Genomic DNA, 16,412 nt, shown 5'->3' on the forward strand with positions numbered 1-16,412 from the left:
TAATATTTTGAAACATTTCTGAAAGTGAAAATACAGGATATTAAACAGTGCATTCAGGGAAACTTGCAGCCATAAATGCTCGTATTAGATAAGAAGAACGTTTCAAATCAGTAATCTAAGCTTACACACACACACACACACACACACACACACACACACAAAGACAGAAAAAGTAGAGACGATTTAGTCCAAAGGAAGCAAAATGGAAAATGCTAAAGATCAGAGAAGAAATCAATGAAACAGAAAACAGGAAGACTATGAAGAAAAAAAAAAAAGCCAAAAGCTAGTTCTCTGAAAAAGATCGATGCAGCTGATAAACTCCTAGTCACACTGACTGAGAAAAAGAGAGAAGACACAAACTTACCAGTATCAGGAATGAGAGAAGGGCCACCCCCACTGACATTGACAGAATCTTACCAACAACTCTGTGCCTATGAATTCATAAACTTAGGTGAAATAGAATAAATCCTTAAAAGACACAAACTACTAAAACTTGCTCAAGAAGAAATAACCTAAATTATGCTACATCTATTAGAGAATGAAATTTCTAGTTAAAAATTTTTTTTAAAAAGAAACTTCAGCTCCCGATGGTTTCACTGGTGAATTTTACCAAACATTAAGTGAGAAATCCTATGGATTCTATACAACCTCTTCCAGAAAATAGAAAATGAGGGAGTATTTCCAAACTCATTTTATGAGACCAACATTACCCTGATTCTAAAATAAAGACATTTCAAGAAAAGAAAACCAAAGATCAATATCCCTCATGACCATGGAAGCAAAACTTCTCAATAAGACATGAACAAATTGAAATTCACAGCATATAAAACAACAACACATCACAATCAGGTGGGATTAATCCCAGGAATACGAGACTGCATCAACTTTCAAACCCATGTTAACCATCCTGGTGTAGGAAAGAAGGACATCTGAGAAGAACCTGCATGATCCTTGGCTTTGGCTAGGACTTTAGACGTAGGACACAAGGACACAGTCCACCCGGCTCTCAGAAGGAAGGAAGTACTGATCCCGGCTAGAGTACAGAGGAACCTCAAAAACATCAAGCTGCATGAAAGAAACCAGACACAAAAGGCTAGATACTGTATGATTCCATTTATTTGAAATGTCTAGAAAATACACATTTATGGAGATGGAAAGCAGATCAGTGTCTGCCTACGGCTGGAGATGGGAGCAGGGGATTCACCACAATTGAGCATGGGGAAACTCTTAGATTGTGGGGATGGTTGTAAAACTCTACATATTGAATTGTTTACTTCTAATTGGTGAGTTTAATCATGTATGAATTACACTTCAACAAAACTTCTTTTAAAAAAAAAGTGAGAAAAGAAAAAAAGAACCAATACTAAAAAAAGACAAGAGACTTTCAGCCATTAAAAACTAGGTAGCCATGGATCCAGCCCCCGCAGAGCCCCTTCCGTTTCCTAGGCCAGAAGATGTGCAGAAATTAGTGAGAAGAGGAAATAAGACTAATTTATTCTTTAAAACTCTGTGTAGAAGGGTGTAAGGCCCTGGGAGAAGCGCCCCGCGAGGCTCGGGCCAGCGAGCAGTGAGCCCCGTACTTTACAGGGCTGAAGGCAGCCTCCGGGCCTCCGGGCCTCCGGGAGAGGAGCAGGGTGGGCCTCGCCGGGAAGGGGTACCGCGTCAGATCCCAGCCCGGGCACGGGGGGGCCCCACAGAAGGGTGTTAAGCAGAGGAAAGCTTAACGACATTGGGTCTGTAAGACCCCAATCCAGCTGTTCTGTGAAGAAAGGATATACCCCCAGAGGCACGGACTCCAGTTTGTCCATCTTTGAAACTATCACAGGGACCCTCGATGGGGAGGAGACAGGAGCTACTCAATCCACGGTCGTCAGTGAATCATGTACAACAGCTATTCACGTCCATGCTTTGCAGAGTCTGGGTAAATAGGCTGACTCGGTGCAGCGAGGTAGGGGCCCTCAGCGAGGTAGGGGCCCTCTTCAGCAACGGCTACGGCCCATTTCTGAGCGCTGGCCTCTCGGAGGAAAATGAACCTCATCTGCTTTGATGTACCTTAGAAAACCCTCTCACCTTCCCTCTAATCACTTCCAGGAGGTCCTTTGCCGACTGCCATGATAGGAGCAGGACTTCCTTCTCTCTCCCCATGACAAAAGGCAAAGACTCCCCACATTGCTTTGGAACTCGGCTGAGGCCCTAGGTGGGCAGTGGCAGGGAGACGGGGTGTTCTTGCCAAGCCCATTCTCACAGCCCCACAGCGAGGGAGGCTGGGGCAGGCAAAGGAGCAAAGACTCCTCACCTCCGGGACATCCTTACCTGCACGTAGGAAAGCAGCTTGAAATCACTCTCCTGAAAACTGTTCATGTTGATGGTGGCCAGAACTATAGAGAGAAGACACAGGCACTGCGTGAGGGGCCGTGGCAGTGCCACCGGGGTGAGTGGGGGCCACACCTTGCACACAGAAGGAAGGGGTGCCAGGTAGTAAGGATGAGGAGGCGCTACTCATATTCCACTCCGCAAAGTACAAAGAGCTGCCACACGTGTCCTCACGTCACTGGACACTTGCGAGGACAATGCAAGATAAGAAGGGCAGTTAAAATTAACCAACTTTGGTAGAGAAGCCGAACAGGCCAGGATCACACAACTTGCCCCAAGTTCAGCACACTTCCCGCTGCAGCACTGCAGGGAGGAGCCACATTATACATGCGAGTCCTTGAACTCAGGACAGATGCTCCCTGGACTCAATCACTCTGATCGCCTCAAGATCTGGTCTCAGCTGCCCTGTTACTTCACTCTCTAGAATGAACTCTAGTCGGAGTCCACAGGAGCCTCCCGCTGCAAGATCCCAGGACCGGAACTTGGCCTTGGCCAGCCTCCTGATGCGTGGCTCTCCATGCGGGTGGGGAGACCTGCCTTCTAAGCCCCGCCCGGCACCAATCCAGAGTCTTAGCCCACAGGAAAATTATGCAGGATGCAAAAGTGTACTGAGGTCAGAAGAGCTCAAGCTCTTCTGTTCTGTTTACAGACAACATGAGTGAGGGAAGGAGACGGGGTTGGCGGAGTCCTCGTCAACGTACATGGGAAAGAGAGACAGCAGAGACATATTTGGTTCAAGACTCAGAGTGGCTGGTGAAAGCTTCAGTTCTTCCTTAAAATAAGTCTAAATCCGTACCTCCTTTTATGTGGCCTTTCAGCAAATTTTCTGCATCATCTGAGGTCACGAGCAGTTCCACGATCCCTCTTTCCAGCAGGGCCTGTTGAGCAAACTGGACAAAATGAACCCACTTCCCTTGCTCCCATGAGAAGAAGAAAATACAAGGAAATTAGGGGGAAAAACAGAGCTTGGGCTCACTTGGGCATCATGGGAGCTAGAGAGAAAGGTTTGGATTTAGAGTCCGACCATCTGCAATTCAGTACATCAGGGGAACACAGGTCTCTGCTGCAGGCTAGTCATTCCCAGGGTGACCACGGAGCAGCTGAGTAGGGGCTCACAGCCTCGAGGGGAAAAACACGAGGCTGAGTGTTACGAGGAGGCACTTGGGGGAGGCTCTAAACGCAAGGGAAAGAGAGAAGGCCTCGGAGTACTTTGTGCTTGACAGAAAGAGGCCACGGCTGTGGGGGTCCCAGAAAAACTCCATGAAACCTGGGTCCTGCCTGGACACCCAAAGGAAGCAAGGAAGCCTGCCTTGGCTTCAGGGAAGGGGGATCTAATTTGCAAATTGCCTTTACTCAGGGCTGAGGAGCAGAAAGACGGCCAGGGGGCGAGTGGACCCGGTCTGTGGGTCTTATTTGTTCACTGAGCCATGGCTGGGCCTGGCAAGGGAGCCGAGTAGTAAATTCTGAAAATCAAGGGAAAACAAGGCTACCCAAATGTGATTGATTTGAGGGTGTCTGACGTGATGCGCCTGAGAAAAGTTAGAGGGGGCGACCCTACAGACCTTGTCCAGGCCCAGAGGCCACAGCTGTAAGGCAGGAAGCGGGAGGTCCACCGAGCCCAGCCCTGCCCTTTCTCCCCCTCCTGTCACCACCGCCCCCTTCCCTACCCAGCCGGCAGCTCCTCCCCACTGCCTTCCAAGTCATGCCACCCAGGCGTCTGTGTGGGGACAGAGCTAACGTGACCCCTGTGTCCCGCAGAGCAGCCTGCGCAGGCGGTCAGTTCACCCTGGACCTCATCAGCTCCTTCGCTGCGGGGAAGCAGGGATGGGAAGGGGCCTGACCCGTCAGCAGGGCCACTAGGCAGGCCTGCAGTTGCTCCCTGGCCTGAGACCTCCCCCGACCCCCCGCAACCCCCCCCACCATGGAGTAGCCAAGCAATGAAGGAAAGAGCGTTAACACTACAGGTCAGAAAGCTGCAGGATGGGGGCCACTGTCATCAAGCTCGTGAGCCATCGCGGGCTGCGGCCCTAAAGTCAGCAGCCCCCAGGTTTAAGGGCAAGCGCGGGTCACAGTCCCGGCAACCGAGAGGAATGATCTTCCCGCGGCACGTTTCATCTCCCAATAGAGTGACCTGAGCGCCTCCCGACCACTCCACTCCGCCTTCGGAGGCGCTGCCTGCGTCTCGCGGATTCCCCCGCCCGCAGCCCCTGCCACAGGGCCCCGGGCAGCAGGGCAGGAAGTGACAGCGACGCCCCAAGCAGGTACCCACGCGGCAAGGCCAGCGCCTCCTACCTTTTGAAGGTAAGGCATGTAGCCTCTGTCCTCGGCGAACGAGCCGTACTCATTCTCCACCTGCACCGCGATGATGGGGCCTCCCCTGCGGTACTGAGACAAGCACACGGAGGGCGAGTGGAGGCCGGGTTGTGGAGGCCGGAGAGTGGAGGCCGGGGAGTGGAGGCCGGGGAGTGGAGGCCGGGGGGAGGAGGCCGGGGAGTGGAGGCCGGGGAGTGGAGGCCGGGGGGAGGAGGCCGGGGAGTGGAGGCCGGGGAGTGGAGGCCGGGTGAGTGGAGGCTGGCGGGAGGAGGCCGGAGAGAGGAAGCCGGGGAGTGGAGGCCGAGTGAGTGGAGGCCGGGGAGAGGAGGCCGGGGAGTGGAGGCCGGGTGAGTGGAGGCCGGGGAGAGGAGGCCAGGGAGTGGAGGCCGGGCGAGTGGAGGCCGGGTGAGTGGAGGCCGGGGAGAGGAGGCCAGGGAGTGGAGGTCGGGGAGTGGAGGCCGGGCCTGCGGCCACCACACGCCCAGCGCCAGCTGTAGTATGGGCAGTGCCCCATGTACCCCATGCTCCCCGTGCACCCCGTGCTCCTTGTGCACCACGTGCTCCCCGTGTGCTCCATGCTCCCCGTGCTCCCGTGCTGCCCGTGCCCCGGTGCGCCCCATGTCCCCGTGCTCCCGTGCTGCCCGTGCACCCCATGCTCCCCGTGCACCACGTGCTCCCGTAAGCCCCCTCCTCCCGGCCCCACTTGCCTCCTCCAGGGCCCGGGCGCTCACACAGAGTCCCGCCTTCCCCCCCGGTGGGCGGCCCTCCACTGTCTCCCTGCCGTCTCTCATACTAATAATCTGCTCACGGGCCGTCGCCAACCGTCGGGCTCCCTCTGCGCCGGGCCACCGTGTCCAGCAGACAGAGGCACGCCTGTCTTCCCGCCGCGGCACGCCTCGCCACCGCCCTGTCCCCTCCACCTCCTGTACTTCAGCCTGTCCTTCCAGGCCACCTGACGTCCACAGAGACCCGTTGGGAACCGTGGCATCAGGGAGGGGAGCACACACGGCGGGACCGCTGCCCTCCCAGCCTCGGGGGCTCCTGCCTAGCAGCCCTGTCCCCTGGTGCATGGCCACTGTCCCCTGCCCTCTCACTCTGCTGCTCTGTCTGCTTGCTTTGCTTTGTCACGCTGGCCCTGCCGCTCAGCCCCGCAGTGGTCCCCCAGCGCCCAGCCGCCACCGTCCCTAACATCCACCTAGCGGGACGCACGGAGCCCTAAGAGTCCAGCTTGATCCTCCAGTGTCCTCCCACGAAGGCACAGCAGCCCGGGGCAGCCCCACCACTTCACCGCCCACCCAACACGGGCTCCCATGGCCTATAGAGCAAGTGCGCACGTGGGTCAGGGCGAGGTACCCCCTCGGACACGGGGACAGAAGAGGACGAGCGCTGCGGTGGGTTTTCCTCCCCAGCCTCCCCGCCTCTTTCCCACCTCACGTCTATGCTCCACACAGAGCTGGGCTACTTCGAGCTCTTCAAGTGCCTCATCCTACCCCTGCTCCCTGGTCCCCACCCACAGACTCCCGGCCATTGCTAGTGCCCATCCACCCTTCACCTCACTGTTCCGGTTACTTTTTCTAGAAAGCCAGGCCCTGAACCTCCCTTTCTCCCTGGCCGCTACCCCTAGGAAGGGTGCCCTGCACTTGGTCCACTGCAGCAGATGTTCCTGATACTGTAAGTGGTCATCTGTCTCCCTGGGGAGGGACCACGTCTGCCCTTCTCACCATGGGAAGCTTAGCGCCCACCCAGCACCGCCAGGCACTCAGGTGCTCAATAATTACTTGTTGAATTTCATTTGCATTTATAATTCCTTGCTTCTTTTTTTTTAAGATTTTATTTGTTCATTCATGAAAGACAGAGAGAGAGAGAGAGAGAGGGAGAGACACAGGCAGAGGGAGAAGCAGGCTCATGCAAACAGCCCGATGTGGGACTCGATCTCGGGTCTCCAGGATCACGCCCTGGACTGAAGGCGGCGCTAAACTGCTGAGCCACCCGGGCTGCCCTAATTCCTTGCTTCTTAAAAAATTCCTAGGATTTCCTATCTCATGAGTTCAGTAGATGCCTATAAATTCGCTTTGCTTGCTGCACCTATACGAGTGATACGTGGCATTTGTACTCGTGCCTGAACTCCCAGCCAAACATTCAAAGTCTTTCTAGTTTTAAGGCTCAGAGATTTTTGCTCCCACATCTGGTCCCACTTAGCTGGCAGAAATGCAGCCAGAAATAAATGGTTTTCAGGTCTTCTTATGAAGGATGCACCTCGATTCTGCCTAACAGACCCACAATTTAATCCTAAAGGTGATGCCCTCTTCCCCTCAGCATTGCTCATCTCTCCTAAAGCTGTACTGCCGAGACCTTACTCCTAATCTGTCTTCCCCTTTATCTCCACTCCTAATCTCCAGTTTCTTTTCTTTAAAAGTTAGTCTAGGAGTAACTCACAGTTCATAATTGAGAATTAGTTATAAAGGGCTAGATCTGCATCATATTTCCCCCTCCCCCAAAAAAAGAGTCTAAGATAATAAGCTATTGGTCTTCTGCCTCAGAATGGTTTTTTTTCTCCCTCTCAAGTTTTACCAAGAGATATGCTCTTAATATAAGATTTATTTTTTTAATATTTTATTTTACTTAGTTATTAGAGACACACACAGAGAGAGAGGCAGAGACCCAGGCAGAGGGTGAAGCAGGCTCCATGCAAAGAGCCCAACATGGGACTCAATCCCGGGTCTCCGGGATCAGGGTCTGGGCCGAAGGCGGCGCTAAACCGCTGAGCCACCGGGGCTGACCCATAAGATTTATTTTTATTTAAATAATGACCATGTGCCTCCTCTTGTTTGGAAGAGAGGTGTATTTTAAAAATCAAACATAATAATCAAATAATTGCTGCCTTGTAGACTGTAGGGTGTAATGTTCTTTTTCATCATAAACTGGTCTGTGTACTGTGGGTACCCTGCCTAAGATCTGGAGACTCCATGAAGAAAGAAAAATGCATGATGTCTGTGCTCTGTGCATTTATGAAACTAAAACAAACTGGAATGTAAGCAATAGCAAATATACTCACACAGGTACAAAATGACATGTGAACCAAGCTATGCATCATAGCATAAACTTGAAAAATCAAATGTCCATGATGAGATATTAGTTACATTAATTATGATATATCTGTATTGTGGAATACTATGCAGCCATGTAAAAGAATGGGCTTCAAAAATATATTTTTTAAGTGACAAAAAAAGCCCAGTAGGAATTGTGTATTTTTTATTAAAAAGTATGCATAGACACACATACATATGCATGAATAATTCGCTTCTATATGTGTAGAAAATCTCTGGAAAGACACACAAAAAATCTGGCAAAATTGTTTATCTTCTGAAAAGGCAATTGAATGGCTTTAGCTCAGGGTAAGAGAGGAGACTTACTTCACCATAAACCCCTTTGTCCTCTTTTGGGTTTTATCACCAAGGGCTTATGTTAACTATTTAAAACAACAAAGACAATTTAAGAGTAAAAATAAGCAGTATGAATATCAGTGAGTTTAATGAACGCTGAGGACATTCAGAACAATGATGACCACAAATAAATACCCTTTGTCATCCTTAGTATGATGTGTGTCTTTCTAGAAACCCTGGGGTAAAGACCGCACTTAATACGAGGACCTAGAATTGAAAATTGCAAGAATGTCAGCTTCAATCCTCATAGAGACTGAGCACAGCCTGTTCTGTGAACAAGATGGAATAACTATTTTCCTAAAGCAAAGATAAGAAAGAAGGAACAGGAAATTTGCTTTACCTGGAGGGGAACAACTCTGGAAATCAGGTGGTCAAAATACTTATCCACTGCTTTGACAAAGCCGCTGTAGGTGGTTCTCAACACCATCTTGGGGTCTTGCAGCAGCCAGCTGGGGGCGGAGAGGGACAAGCTCAGTGCCCGAGGTGGGAGGGCGCAGGTGAGGGTATGCCAGGGCGGGGCTGGACACGACCTCCTGCCCCTTCCCTGAGGCCTCTTGGGCAGCTCCACACCCTTTGATCTCACGTCCATGGTCCTGGAGCACCAGGGGTCCTGAAAGAATGTGCCCAGGTCAGCCTTTCCGACCTTTCTCACAGATTTAGAAGAAAAAACACCAATTCCATTGACATGACACTTTACAATGTACTATCGGGGCTTGTACTCCCACATCTTAACCTTTCGTGGAATACTCTCCTCTATTCTTGTTCAGTTCATTTAAAGCATTTTTTTTTTTTTTTTAGCACAGCATATACATGCTAGGCAGAGGGTTACATTCCCTCTAAGAGCTAAGGCTTCCAGCGCAGAGTAAGCACGTCCCTGGATCACCTGAAAAGTAAGCTGTGCCATGAGCTGTTTCTCTAAAGCACCGTCTTCCTGCAAGGTCAGGTGATTTCTGCTCCTGAGCTGGAAGGGGAGAACAGGCTCATCTTGGTGAAAAGCAATGCCTTTACCTGACAAAGCAGAGTAGACGTGCTCCCCTGGAGGCAGAGCCCTGGACTAAACGGGCAGTCCTGCCAGCTCGCTACAATAACAGAAGCGCATTCTTGACATCTCACCCTGATCCTTAGGTGTTTGGATTGAGGACAAGCATCACAGATGAGAGCACAGACAAAGAAAAATGAAAGGGTAGGGAAGGGATCTGAGGGCGCTTAGAACTTGGTCTTCCACTGACCAAATAAGAAAAATCCGGCATCATCAGAACAAGCCCACCCTCCACTGCCTGAAACTTCCCTTCCCGTTCTTCCCACCAGAGGACACAGCTGGGCACAGGTCCCTCCAGTGGGGGGAGAAGATATTATCATCCCGATGCTTCCTCTCTCCCAGCACACTCTTGGCCTCACGCCCAGAGCACCAGGAACACGTCTCATCTATAAACCGGGGACCACAGGAGCATCCACACCTCAACATATTACAGAAACCACGGCCTGACACGACGTGTATAAAGCACATACCAGTGCAAGACCCAGAGGATGTGCTCATTTGTTATTAGACTGAAGCTTTGCGTCTAGTAAAGTCAATGACTTTACTACAACCACAACTCTGGCCTCACGGTCCGGCTCACCTGGGCAAGCCCCCGAGGTCGATCTCGCTGCAGATGTAGGGGCCTGGACGCAGGATCACCCACAGCCCCATCTCCGCAGCCAGCAGCACGAAGGCCCTGGGGAGGTCAGTGTCAGCAGCTCTCAGGACGTCAGGGGGGTGCAGCACAAGGTGGTGAGGCCGCCCAGCCCCTCGCCCCCCTCTCTCCCTCCCTCCACAGGCCCTGGGAGCTGGGTTCCCACCCTCTCCTAGCCCACGACCTTCTGCAAGCCCCACCGGGGGGCATGAGGCCCAAGGCCATCAGACAGGGGGCAGGGGGCCCTACAGTGAACCTCACTCCCACGGCCCGGCTACCCTAGAGGGCCAAGCCCTGTGCCAGCCCAGGTGGCTGGACCGCACTGCAGAGTGGAGCCGACCCTGGGGATTGGGCCCCTCTGGGCTGCGGTGAAGAGGCCTGGGCTCAGGGCGCAGACCCCGACCCCGCAAGCAACAGGGTCACAGCTGCCCGCGCCTGGTCCTGAGAACGAGGCTCCTGAGCCCAGCCTCTCTCTGCTCCTCCAAGCAGAACCACGACGATGGCCCCGTGGTCGTCATCAACCCCAAGGAGCCACCGCTCTGCCTCCCCACCCTGGGCAAGGCCGAGAAGCAGCAAGAGCACTTACTCCATGTCCAGGTTCCCGGAGAAGTCGAATTTGCCTCTTTCTGGCTCGTGCAGGTTCCATGGCACGTAACTGTAATCGGGAAGGGGGAAACACAAGAAACATCTGATTTCTGCCCCTAAATTTCTATATCAACTTCAAAATCATGCCAACCCCTGAGATAGCTCTATTTTGAAACAAACTGAAGGCCCTGCCTTCAGCCCAGGGCCTAATCTTAGAGACCCGAGATCCAGTCCCACGTCGGGCTCCCTGCAGGGAGCCTGCTTCTCCCTCTGCCTGTGTCTCTGCCTCTCTCTCTCTCTGTGTCTCCCATGAATAAATAAATAAAATCTTTTAAAAAATATATAAAGACATAGAGAATATTAATAAGGCTACAAGGTAGTTCTTTGAAAAGACTCAACATTTAGGTGAGAAAATAAAGGTTAAATACACAATATGATGTACAAGTTCCAAGAAAGAATTTTTCAAAGTCCTGTCCATCCAAAAGAAGAAAGAAAAGGAAAACAGATCTACCGAATAAAAATCGTCTATACTCTAGAAGAAAAAGCAATGAGCATTCAAAAAAGTCACACTGTCCCCAAATCTCCACCTCCCAACCACCGCCGACGGTAGTGACAGGGCTTTTCCAGGTGACTTTAGCAAACACTCTGAGTTAAGAGGATTCTATTGCAAGACAGTTTCAGAGAACAGGAAAACATATATAGTCACTTGACACCAAAACTGGACAAGACAGTAACAGAAATACAGTTTTATTCTTTTTAAGATCTTATATGCTTATTTATGAGACAGAAAGACAGAGAGAGAGAGAAAGAGAGAGAGAGTCAGAGGGGGAGGGAGAAGCAGGCTCCTGATGGAGCAGAGGCCCGATGCAGGACTCGATCCCAGGACCCCGGGATCACGGTCGGAGGGAAGGCAGACGCTCAACCACTGAGCTCCCTGGGGGCCCAGAAATACAATTTGAAATCAATTCCAGTTAAAATCATAAACATCTGTATCTGAACTAAGACACTAGTAAATCAAGTCCAGTGATCTATGGTGTGTGTGTGAGAGTGTGTGTGTGTGCGTGCGCCTTCCCTCCCGCGTGCGGGCCTCGGAGCCCAGCCGATTTATCCCAGAGCCCTGCATTTATCGAACATCAGAAAAACCGTCAGTAGGATTTCCTACTTTCCTAGAGGGGCGAAGAAGAACCCTGTCATTTCCTCCAGAAGTGGAGGAGGAAAGGCTCTCCTCTCGACTCCGGGATTATTTATGATGAAATTCTTCGTAGCGTGGGTGAGCGGGCGCGGGGGTGACTGCCTCCAGCCTCGGGTACTGGCCCTGGGAGCACTGTCCCCTGCCACCCGAGGGCTGACTCATGGCAGGGGGGGGACACGGGGGCTGTGCTGACCCACGTGGGGGGGGAGGGAACCCGGGGGGCTGTGCTGACCCATGCGAGGAGGGGGCGGCGGCCTCTGAGTCCAGGGAAGGTTTGCACAACTCGGGTTCGGGCCCCAGGAGGTTAGGGCCTGTCGTGAGTACCCGGGTGTGTCAGGACCAGGGCGCAATTCCCCCAGAGGCGGAGAACTCAGCTACTTTTGAATTAACATCGTTTACTAACACGTGTAAACTTTACATTAGACACCCCAGGACGGGAGGCCTGCGGGGCTCAGGGGTTGGGCGCCTGCCTTCAGCCCAGGGCATGACCCCGGGGTCCTGGGATTGAGTCCTGCCTGGGGCCCTGCAGGAAGCCTGCTGCTCCCTCTCCCTGCCTCTCTGCCTCTCTCTGGGTCTCCCATGGATGAATAAATAAAATCTTAAATAGAAAACCACGCCAGGGGGATCCCTGGGTGGCCCAGCCGTTTAGCACTGCCTTCAGCCTAGGGTGTGATCCTGGAGTCCCGGGATCGAGTCCCACATCGGGCTCCCTGCATGGAGCCTGCTTGTCCCTCTGCCTGTGTCTCTGCCTCTCTCTCTCTCTCTCTCTCTCGTGTCTCTCATGAATGAATAAATAAAATCTTAAAAAAGAAAAGAAGAAAAGAAAAGAGAAGAGAAGAGAAAAGAAAGCGGAGCCAGCATGTAATTATCTGTATATATATCTGGGGCCTTTGTCATTGAACTGAGAGCTCCTAAGGACCCAAGGACTCTCCCATTAGAGAGGTTGGTTTTTTTGTTTTGTTTTGTTTGTTAAGAGTTCATTTATTCATCCATGAGAGACACAGAGTGAGGAGAGTCCCAGGCCGAGGGAGCAGCAGGCTCCCTGCAGGGACCCGCCGCGGGACTCGATCCCGGGACCCGGGGTCACGGCCTGAGCCCCGGTGGCCCCTGAACCAGCCAGCCGCCGGGGGCCGGGTTGGCGCCGATCTCCGGCTCGCTCGGCTCTGGGTTCGTGTCCCGAGCCGGGCCCCGCGGGCTCGCGGTGAGGACGGCGGCCCCGGCCTGCGGGGGGGGGGGACCCCAAGGGCAGAGGTCGGAGCGCTGGCCGCACTCACGTGGTGACCGTGTTGAAGCCGCAGGCCTTCAGCTTCCGCAGGCGGTCCCCCCAGTACGCCCTGGGCACTCGGAAGTAGTGGATGGAGCCCCCGAAGACCTGGAACTTGTGCCCCCCCAGCGTGAAGCACGGCTTGCGGCCGCCGGGGCTCTGCGGCTCCAGGCCCGCGGCTCGGTCCTCCAGCTCCAGGGGCGTCAGGTGGGACCAGTTGAAGAGGCTGCGGACGGCGAGGGGGCCCGCTGCAGGCTCGGGGCAGGCCCGGGGGAGCCGGGGAGCCCCCCGGGGAGCCCCCCCGCCCCGCCCCGCGCCCGCCCCGGGCCCACCTGGACGGCGCGGGCCGCGGCTGCGCACTGGCGCCCGGGAGACCCAGCTTCGGTCTCGGTCGGGGCGCGAACCCCGAGAAGATGAGCGGCAGGAACGCGACGGCCAGGGCTCTGGTCCAGCTGCGGCGCCGGCTGCGGGGGGCGCGGTGAGCGGGCTGCGGGGGGCGGGGCGGGGCCGCGGGAGGGGCGGGGCCGCGGGGGCGGGGCGGGCCCTGGGCGGGGCCCCGGGATGGGGGCAGACCCTGGGAGGAGTCCCGGATGGGGGCAGACCCCGGGGCCTCCGGGATGGGGGGAGACCCTGGGGGCTCCGGGATGAGGGCCAGACCCTGGGGGGCTCCGGGATGGGAGGAGGCCTTGGGGGCTCCGGGATGGGGGCAGACCCCGGGGGCCTCCGGGATGGGGGGAGACCCTGGGGGCTCCGGGATGAGGGCCAGACCCTGGGGGGCTCCGGGATGGGAGGAGGCCTTGGGGGCTCCGGGATGGGGGCAGACCCTGGGGGCTCTGGGATGGGGTCAGACACTGGGGGCTCTGGGATGGGGGCAGACCCTGGGGGCTCCGGGATGGGGGCAGACCCTGGGGGCTCTGGGATGGGGTCAGACACTGGGGGCTCCGGGATGGGGGGGCCCTGGGGGGCTCTGGGATGGGGGCAGACCCTGGGGGCTCCGGGATGGGGTCAGACACTGGGGGCTCCGGGATGAGGGCCAAACCCTGGGGGGCTCCGGGATGGGAGGAGGCCTTGGGGGCTCTGGGATGGGGGCAGACCCTGGGGGCTCCGGGATGGGGGCAGACCCTGGGGGCTCTGGGATGGGGTCAGACACTGGGGGCTCCGGGATGGGGGGGCCCTGGGGGGCTCTGGGATGGGGGCAGACCCTGGGGGCTCCGGGATGGGGGCAGACCCTGGGGGCTCCGGGATGGGGCAGACCCTGGGGGCTCCGGGATGGGGCCCCCCCGGGTTGGCGCGCGCCGGGCGGGGCGGGGGCCTGGACGCGGCGGCCGGCTGCGGGGTGGCGCCCGGCGACCTCACCTGCTGCGCGCCCGGGGGCCCATGGTTGGCGCCCGCTGCCGCCGGGTCCCGCGCCGAGGTGTCGGGGGCGCGGGAAGCACGGGGCGGCGCCGGCCGAGTCCAGCCGCCGCGTGCGCAGGTGCCTTAGAGCCCTTCGGGGAGTCACGTGGGAGGGTGTGGCGCGGCGGCCGCGACCTGCGTGTCACCGGCCCGACGGGACCCGGGGCGGCGCGGCCTGTCCGGGTTAGACGCGGGGCCCCTGCGGACGGCGGGCGGGGTGCGGGGCGCGGGGCGCGGGGCGAGCGGAGGGGGGCGCTGCGGTCGGTGCAGCCGCGGGGGTGGCAGGGGCAGGCCCTGGAGAGCTGCGGGCGCGCGGCGAGATGCGACAGCGCGGGGCCAGCGCCCCCAGCCGGTGAGCCCAGCCGGTGAGCCCGCTCCGGGCCGCGATGCCGCGATGCCGGGCTAAGGGCCAGTCGACTCGAGGGCGTTGGGGAGGGAAAGCCGGTAGCTCCCGGCGACCGCCCGCGGGGGCGGATGCTACAGGAAGAGCCTGGATGACGCGGGTCCAGCCCAGGCGACTGCAGGAGATGCAGATGCGCTTCAGGGAGCTGCGCGGCCTAGAGGCCGCAGGTGGGGCCTCGCGAGGAACCTGCTGGGTTGGAACCCCCAGGGATGAAGACAGCTCCTCCCGATTTTCCCCTTCAAAGCCTCTGCCTCTTCTCTCCCATTTGTAAGAACACAGCGTGTGGCATCAGGTTGAAATCAGGACCATAGTTTACAGGAAACATTACGGGTTTCCTTCTCTTGGCTCACTCAGGGCAGGTGTACTTTTGTCAGCAACTTTGCAGGTTATCTCTTTTTTCTCATTCTCACGTCGGAAGCGATGGGCTTTGGGACTTTCCACACCTTACACAGAAGCAGGGTGTGCTTCTAACTTCTTTGTGCTGTTTAACTTCTTTGAATATATATACCCTATTTTATAAATTTGGTTTAAACACCTACAGACCTTGGGATCCCCAGGTGGCTCAGCGGTTTAGCACCTGCCTTTGGCCCAGGGTGTGATGCTGGAGACCTGGGATCGAGTCCCACGTCCTAGGTCCCATGTCGGGTTCCCTGCAGGGAGCCTGCTTCTCCCTCCTCCTGTGTCTCTGCCCCTCTCTCTCTCTCTCTCTCTCTATATATATATATAATAAATAAATAAGTCTTAAAAAATAAACTAAAAAATAAACACCTACAGACTTGGGATCCCCAGGATAGCTGAGCAGTTTAGCACCTGCCTTTGGCCCAGAGGCGATCCTGAGGTCCCGGGATCGAGTCCCACATCAGGCTCCTGGCATGGAGCCTGCTTCTCCCTCCTCCTGTGTCTCTGCCTCTCTCTCTCTCTGTCTATCATAAATAAATAAATAAATAAATAAATAAATAAATAAATAAATAAATAAATCTTGAAAAAATAAACACCTACAGACCTTTATTCTTCTTTGTCAAGATTTTAAAAACTATTCTATGGCTTGCACCTTTCTATATAAAATGTAGAACAGGCTTGTCTCTTTCCACAAAAAGCCATGCTAAAGTCTGGATAGGAATTGCAATCAACCCACAGATCCAAGTGCGCAGAGCTGACGTCTTGACTATGTCGAGTCCTCAAATCCATGCACACACTATGTATCTCCATTTCTTTTGGTCTTCTTCCACTTTTTTAACTCAGATTGTTGCGATTTTTTTTTCCCCACACAGATCTTATGCATGTTTTGTCAGCTTTATACCTCACCGTTGCAATTTCTTTTGAGTGATTTTAAATGGTATTATATTTTTTTTTAATTTTTATTTATTTATGATAGTCACAGAGAGAGAGAGAGAGAGAGAGAGAGAGGCAGAGACACAGTCAGAGGGAGAAGCAGGCTCCATGCACCAGGAGCCCGATGTGGGATTCGATCCCTGGTCTCCAGGATCGTGCCCTGGGCCAAAGGCAGGCGCCAAACCGCTGCGCCACCCAGGGATCCCCAATGGTATTATATTTTTAAGTTTGGTTTCAGCATATTCAGTCTTAGCATTTAGAGATGCCATTCAGTTTCTTGTACTGATGCTGGATTCTGTGAGCTTGGTAAACTCACTTAATTCTAAGAGGTTGTTGTAGGAATTGAAAATCCAATTCCTTGATATCTTCTACAGAGGCAATCTTTTCGTCTACAAATACAGTTTTATTTCTTTCTTTATGTCTTTTATTTCTTTTTCTT

General features: G+C 54.7%; 1 protein-coding gene and 1 long non-coding RNA gene across 3 annotated transcripts in view; one reads left to right on the top strand and one right to left on the bottom strand.

The window, feature by feature from the left end:
• LOC112671028 (beta-galactosidase-1-like protein 3) overlaps positions 1-14,237 on the bottom strand; it is a 41,729-nt gene extending 27,492 nt beyond the window's left edge. The window contains exons 1-10 of one of the 2 annotated variants that reach the window (XM_049109740.1): positions 14,200-14,237; positions 13,176-13,307; positions 12,854-13,069; positions 10,389-10,457; positions 9,749-9,844; positions 8,470-8,578; positions 5,495-5,638; positions 4,666-4,758; positions 3,170-3,251; positions 2,314-2,378 (exon numbers count right to left, since the gene is read on the bottom strand). In XM_049109740.1, coding sequence (XP_048965697.1) covers positions 2,314-2,378; positions 3,170-3,251; positions 4,666-4,758; positions 5,495-5,638; positions 8,470-8,578; positions 9,749-9,844; positions 10,389-10,457; positions 12,854-13,069; positions 13,176-13,307; positions 14,200-14,222 — 1,029 coding nt within the window. In that variant the 5' untranslated portion in view covers positions 14,223-14,237. The remainder of the gene's footprint in view (positions 1-2,313; positions 2,379-3,169; positions 3,252-4,665; positions 4,759-5,494; positions 5,639-8,469; positions 8,579-9,748; positions 9,845-10,388; positions 10,458-12,853; positions 13,070-13,175; positions 13,308-14,199) is intronic. The other variant, XM_025464843.3, reaches the window with a different exon arrangement.
• LOC118354826 (uncharacterized) overlaps positions 14,230-16,412 on the top strand; it is a 15,014-nt gene continuing 12,831 nt past the window's right edge. The window contains exon 1 of the long non-coding RNA XR_004816103.2: positions 14,230-14,421. This is a non-coding gene — a long non-coding RNA (uncharacterized LOC118354826). The remainder of the gene's footprint in view (positions 14,422-16,412) is intronic.

Source organism: Canis lupus, chromosome 5, assembly GCF_003254725.2.
Source record: "Canis lupus dingo isolate Sandy chromosome 5, ASM325472v2, whole genome shotgun sequence".
Classification (NCBI taxonomy): Eukaryota; Metazoa; Chordata; class Mammalia; order Carnivora; family Canidae; genus Canis; species Canis lupus.